The sequence below is a fragment of the Buceros rhinoceros genome, unplaced genomic scaffold (assembly GCF_000710305.1).
Source record: "Buceros rhinoceros silvestris isolate BGI_N320 unplaced genomic scaffold, ASM71030v1 scaffold14871, whole genome shotgun sequence".
Taxonomy (NCBI): domain Eukaryota; kingdom Metazoa; phylum Chordata; class Aves; order Bucerotiformes; family Bucerotidae; genus Buceros; species Buceros rhinoceros.
Window position 1 is genome coordinate 1 of NW_010396069.1, and position 6,749 is coordinate 6,749.

The 6,749-nt window shown below is 44.5% G+C and overlaps 1 protein-coding gene across 2 annotated transcripts in view; it reads left to right on the forward strand.

Annotated features, from left to right (window-relative positions):
- Positions 1–2,832: 2,832 nt before the first annotated feature.
- The window catches only part of PRPSAP2 (phosphoribosyl pyrophosphate synthetase-associated protein 2), an 11,179-nt gene continuing 7,262 nt past the window's right edge, over positions 2,833–6,749 (forward strand). Inside the window, exons 1-5 of one of the 2 annotated variants that reach the window (XM_010145784.1) lie at positions 2,833–2,951; positions 3,523–3,575; positions 3,699–3,765; positions 4,795–4,967; positions 5,915–6,030. In XM_010145784.1, the coding sequence (XP_010144086.1) occupies positions 2,833–2,951; positions 3,523–3,575; positions 3,699–3,765; positions 4,795–4,967; positions 5,915–6,030 (528 nt within the window). The remainder of the gene's footprint in view (positions 2,952–3,522; positions 3,576–3,698; positions 3,766–4,794; positions 4,968–5,914; positions 6,031–6,749) is intronic. The other variant, XM_010145785.1, reaches the window with a different exon arrangement.

Consider the following 6,749-nt stretch of genomic DNA (forward strand, 5'->3'; position numbering starts at 1 on the left):
GGGGCTCTGTGGGAGCAGGGCCCCCTCCGGGGCCGCTCCTTTTCTGGGCTGCCGGGGACAACTCGCCGTCCGGCCGTCCGTCCGCCCGCCCTACAGGTGGAGTGGAGCGGCGTGCCCAGGCCTCTCCGCTGAGACGAGGGGAGGGATCCTCAGGTACCCAACCCGGGGCAGGGTAACCCTGTGGAGCAGCTGAAGGAGTTGTAGGGAGGCGTGGGGTGGAAGGCTCGACCCTCTGCCGGTTAGCCCGGTGTGTAGGTTAACGCGGAGGGTCCTTCTGAGCCGGGGAAGTTCCCCCTGGGGAGATGGGTGAGAGGGTCCAGTGTCCCTCCAGCCCGCGGGGGTCAGTTCTTTAGTACCATGGTTATCCCATACAGTATTCCTGCCTCTGTCGCTTTCTGTGCGGACATGCTCAGTTCATGGATGTGTAAAGCCAGTGGGAGTAGGGCATCGTGTGTACCCAGTCCAGTGATTGTTGTGTCCATCGTGATGTCTCTGTGTAACTGCAGCCCAGAAGAAAGGGTGGCAGTCTGTGTGCTGCAGCCTGCTCTGTGGTGCCTGTGTTCTCCCAAGTCTGATGGTCCTATGTACCCTTGTGGAGTCGTGTCTTTACACACCTAATAAAGTTTTGTGGGCTTGTTATCCACCACTTCTCTCAAGGTTGATGCATTAATATTACTCTACAAATGGAACTTCCCCCCCACACACACTGTAACCCACTTCTTGTTGAAGTACATCTGCAAGAAAGCCCTTGAGCCATGGTTGTGTGAAGCACTGTGTTCAGTGTTGCTCGTGAATGTCAGTATCTCGCTGTGGTGTAAAATGCACCCTGAACAATAATTGGGAACCAACAACTCTTGTCTTTCAGGAGATCTCTTAACTCTCCTTATTTTACTAATTCATGTAGCAAAGAAGGTAACACAACTGGAAAAAAACCGCACCCCATGTCTTCAAAACCCCATGTGACTTTTTTTAGTTATGTTGAAAGTTGTCTCTGTTCCCATCCAGTCACACAAGAAGGGTGTTTTCAGCTGTTTGACACCTGAAAACATTTCTAGGATGTGCCTGCTTTGGATTTAGGATGTATTTCTCACACTGTGTTGAATATTTGGGGGGTGATGGCAGATTAGTTACAGCTGGGAGTCATAGAGTGTGTGTGTGCGCGCAGCAGAACAAGGGAAGAAGCCCTAGCAAAGAAAGAGGGATTTAATTCTTAAATTGTTGGGTGCTTAGTTTGGGAGGGGTGTAGGGGTATGGTTGAGCTTTAGACTGGATGTCTGTAACCATGCTGTCTTCTGGGACTATTTATCTTTTTGTCTGAAAGCAAAGGGCCTTGCTTTGGTGCTTGGGGGAGCACATCCAGTTCTGGCAGAGTCACAGTGTTTAGGTGTTCAAATCCTGTCGCTGGAATTACTGCTGTTTGTGCTCTCTTCCTGCACTGTTTGGAAGTTCTGATGACAGGGAGGTTTTCATAGTGGTTGAGCGCAGCAGAGATGCTTCACAAAGAGCTTTGTTGTTAGGAAGTTCTTGACTTTGGCTCTTCACTGAGAACGAGTCCATGCAGTTTCTGTGGCGAGGTCAAACTCAGCAAGAGCACGTCTAGTCACAGAGGTGGCTGAGGAGTTGCTTTATAGCCATTACTATCTCTAAGTATGAAAGCTGCTGTTTTTCCTTCAGCTGCTGTTTTGGAGTCCTTCATAGTTGATACTCCACCAATTTTTAGGAACAGATTATGTGCAACTCTTAGATAATCATATTTCTCAGGGGGAAGGTGTTTGCCAGGAAAGAAGTTACTCATCTATCCTAATTCTGTTTTCTTTGTTTTGAATTATGACGCTTGTGTTTGGTGTTTTCAGTCCCTACGTAATCCTGAAATGGGTAGTGAAGGACTGGAGCGTTTCTACAGCAGACATGAAGCGTAGTAGCCTGGGACTGTTTGAGCCCTGCTTTGGTCTATCAGTGGCTGCTGGGCAATGTGATTTTGTTGTTTTATTTGAACAAAATCTTATAGTAGAAGCAGCCATGAAAACGGGATGTTACAAAGAAGAATAAAAAGCGTCATGACGGAATCCCCTCAAATCCTGGGTGGGGTTAACCATTTGTGCCTTTCTTTGGAGAAAAAAATTGTTACAATTTTCTCTTGATATTTTTCTCCTGTTTTCACAGGAGAAATAATAGCATCAAAGAATGACAACAGCTGCTTCACCAAGAGGAGGCATTGTGCGAGAGACCGTTGCTTACAGCCGCCAGCTCTATTGAACTCTTCTTAAGTTTCATACTTATTTGTAAGTTGATAATTTATTGCAGAGTGGTGGGGAGATATGAAGCTATGGTCGTAGACTCCTCCAGCCTATTTAGCAGAGCCAGGAGCTCTGTTAAGCTCAGTTCTGCCTCTGGCTGGCCTTGTGATCTTGACAAAGTCCAGAAACATTGCTCACTTCTGGAAAATGAACTGGACAAGTGGATGGAAAAGAGAATCTATGTTACTTGATAATAGCCTGAGGAAAACATGGGAAAAACCACCCAAGACACCGTGTTGAAATGAGGAGGTTGTCTAGGGTGGTCTCTGGAGGCCTCTGCTGGAGGGTGAGGCAGGCTGAGCCCCCTCTTCATGCTCTCTCTTTGGGCGTGCTGAGCTGGGTCGGTAAACGTTCAGTAGGTGTTCCTGGTGCTGTGAAAATGGTGATAACACATATGAAGGACGTTGGAAAATACAGGCTTGTGGGAAACTTCACTTTCTAAACAGAGCACATTTGGGGTTTTTTTAACATTGTAGCTTTAACAGACTTTTGATCTCTTGCAGCCTTTTAGAAGTGGAAAAACAACTTAGGTTTGATGTTTTGTGTGCCGTCAACTGCAACTGGGACCATCATGAATATAACCAAGGGTGGACTGGTGCTGTTTTCGGCTAATTCCAATTCGTCGTGCATGGAGCTCTCGAAGAGGATTGCTGAGTAAGTAACTTCTCCTGCAGGGCAGCCGAGGCTCTTGGTGGTGTTGCGATGGGACTGATTTTGGACTCGTTTCCCTGTTCAAGGGTAGTTACACGGGGAAACTGCCCCAGTTTGTAGCAACACCTGGTGTACTGCATTGTGCAGGTCGAGAACAAGGAAAGTAACGTGTGGAAGTTGTTCAGTGTTGGGTTGTGATTAGCTGAAGTATGGGAAAATGAATGTTGGGAGTGTTAAATTATCATGGCACAATATATAGAATGTGTATGGAAATAGGTATTAAAAATTAGAGATGCTTCTGTGATGTTGTAAGCAAGCATTATTCTTTTCCCACTGGCTATTTTTGAGCTTGACTCAAGAACGAGTTTAGCTTTGCCAGCAGTGCAGCCTCTGGAAGTCGTAGATGCTTTGTTAAGGAATTTCCGCTATAATTACTGGGTTTATGGTTTGGGGTTTTCTTCTCTTGGAGTTCTCCTGTGGAATGCAGCCTTTACAGTCACTATTGCATTGCACACGCTTTTGCCCTTCGTTTCCCCACATTGATCTCTACTTCTTTTTTTTCCTGCTCCTGCAGGCGCTTAGGAGTTGAAATGGGGAAGGTTCAGGTGTATCAGGAGCCAAACAGAGGTGAGCATTGAACGGGAAATACTGGAACCGTACCGAGCTACGACGTGCTGATATCGGCTGCCCTTTTCCTAGAGCCTGTTGAGTTTTGCTATTGCAAATATTACATGTTTCTCTTCTTGGCAGAAACACGAGTGCAGATTCAGGAGTCTGTAAGAGGAAAGGATGTTTTTATCATCCAAACAGTCTCAAAGTGAGTAACTGCTTAAAGACCCCGTGCTGGCATTTAGACACAGACTGTCCGTAGGAATGCTTCTGCTTTAATTTTCTTCGCCTTTTATGTACGTGTTACAGTATAAGCAGCTTAGATTAACGAGGTGGCATCTTCTCTTTGTGGGTTTTTTGCTGTCATTGTTTTGGCTTTTATTGATACTGCACAAAAGATTTCAGGAGACCCTAAACTCTGTTATTTTAATTTCCAGTGACTGTGTCAGTGAAACTTCCCCCGGGTCTCTGCATTCTCTTGCTAAGTCCATTCTTTTGCTTATGTCATTTTCCTTAAATTTTTACCTTTTCAGCTCCCCGTCTCCAGCACCGCTACAAAGGTCTCAATGTAGGAGGAGCACTTCCTAGGCAATGTGATTCTGAAAACAACTTTTTAATGTGTGAAGAACTTTACAAATGCAAAGATTTTGATTTTTTTCTAATGGCAAAAGAAACAGAGATCTCCTAGTTGAAGACCAGTTCTCATCTAAAAAGATGCCCTCTCAGTCTTTTCATTCAGGGCAGAAAATAGATGGTAATTTTAAAATATTTAGCCTGTTGCTGGCTTGAACATTAGAGGAATATGTAGTAAAATCTGAAACTTTAAAAAAAAAAATCCTGTCTGCATAAAAAAAAATGCATCTATTCTGGTTTTTGCACCATAGAAAGTAAAGTTGGTGATAGATGAGGGACTGCTTAGCTACAGCAACATGCTGCATTACACAAAGGCTGGAAATGGTTTAACAAAACCTGCTGAATTGCCCAAAATAGCCAAGTGAAGAAAATGCCGAAGTGTAATTCTAGGGAGGGATTAAAATGCTGAGTGCATTTTAATCTGAGTGCATTTGCTGTCCTGCAGCAAGGTGTGCAGAGTTGCACAGTTGGGTTCTTGGTGACGATCGCTCTGTCACCATACTATGTACTGACCTGGAATGAAAACCCTGGAGCGGGGATAGATACTGTGTGGAATACAGGATTTTTATGCGTGAGATACAGAACTAGATGCTTCTTGTTCCAGGGATGTGAACACGACCATCATGGAGCTCCTGATCATGGTGTACGCCTGTAAAACCTCCTGTGCCAAAAGCATTATTGGCGTGATCCCTTACTTCCCGTACAGCAAACAGTGCAAGATGAGGAAAAGGGGCTCCATCGTCTCCAAGTTACTGGCTTCCATGATGTGCAAAGCTGGTAAGGATGCTGGATGTCTGGAATAATCAGGGCAGTGGGGGCTCCTGCTCTTGGCTGTCAGGTTGAGAGAGGTCTGCACACAAGTTGGGGCTTTGTTTAATAACTGCCAAGTTTTCTGTGAGTTTAAAACCTGTGTAGAAAGGAGAATGAAATTCAAAATGTTTGCAGGTGGTGAGTTATAGAAACCCCAAATTTACGTTGCGTCCTGCTGAGCTGGCAAAGTGAGCCTGCTGGACTCTGCTGCTTTGGGCTGTGGTTCCACCTCTCCTGATTGTGTTCTTTGCCTTTCTAACACTCTTCAACAGTTGTGCCTTGTCATTTCTAGCTGGTTCTCACTGCTTGGATGAATGCACTTTGTATCTGTCCTTTACATTCACCGTGATGTGGGAGAATGAGATTATTAAATTTTCACAGCCTTCAACGTGTTTACTTTTCTGCTCTGCTCCTTTTGCTCCTGTCCCTGGCAGAAACAGGCGGTTACAATGAGCACAGAGTGATCTGGTTTCTCATTTTGAGAGAATTGTTTTGACGTTTAGGATTCCAGCCCATTTGTCAGGAGTTCAGGACTGTAGCTGTGCCGATGCCTTGCTGTGTGGCATAGGATGATTTCCCTTCCTAGAGTTTCGATTTCATCACGTGTTGAGCAGAGAGTGATCTTCCCTGCCTCAGTGTGGCACTCCTGAGTCAATTATGTGGAGTCTCCTGAGGTCCTTTTAAAAAGGACACTAGAAACCTCAAAACGTGCTCATGCTGCTGAAGAGGGGCGTAGTTAATATGCAACGTACTTTGACCAAGTGTCATATTCCTGTCCTGATGCAGCTTAGAGATTCTGTTCTGGACAAACTTCAGTTAAACTTTCTACAGAAATGAAGAGCGTGTCTGTTGTTCTCTCTTACTTTTCTTGATGTTCTTCTCCATACGTCTTTTTATTATTTTTTTTTTTTAAGGACTAACTCATCTTATTACCATGGATTTACATCAGAAGGAAATACAGGGCTTCTTCAATATTCCAGTGGATAACTTGAGAGCATCTCCATTTTTACTGCAGTACATCCAGGAAGAGGTGAGGACAGCCTGCTATTACAAGTGCATTTTGACATTATTTTTCTGTCTCAAGGCTTCAGAAAAAACAGATCCCTCTGAAAAGACTTACTCTGCAAACAGAGTTTTAAAGGGGGAAAAGTCACGTTGGTGCAGGGAGTGGCACTGGGGCAGTGGGTTCTTTAACTCTCTACAGGCTTAACTTTTGCTGCCATGAAGAGCTGGTGTTTTCTTATCCATGCCTGCTCAGATATATTTCCCTAACCAGTACTAAAAATAAAAAAAGAGGATTTCCTTGCTCTTGATATCCTCTTCTGTTCTCCTTTCCTTGACACTTACAGGATGGACAGCTTGTGTAGGTGTAATTTATATGGCATTATGGAAACCTTTGGGAAGTTAGGTCGTGAACTATGAGAGAGCCCGTCGATCATACTCTGCAAGTGAGAACAGATGACTTCTGGTGTGGAAATCGTCACCTGCTGTTTGTTTAGCATGTCTTGACTTGAGCTTAACTTCTGATGCTCTGTGCGTCCATTTCTCCATTGTATTTTTATAAGCGCTTGGAGAAGTGCTGCTGCTAGGTTCACAGGTACAAATTGTGCAAATGATAATTGTAGGTGTAAGGTGCATATTATGCCGCTGACTAATAATAACTGGGAGTAAAGCAAATGCTTTCTTCCTCGTGAGAAAAGGTTGAGCTCGCTCTTCTCCATCCAAGCTATTTATTTTTAGAGAGACAGG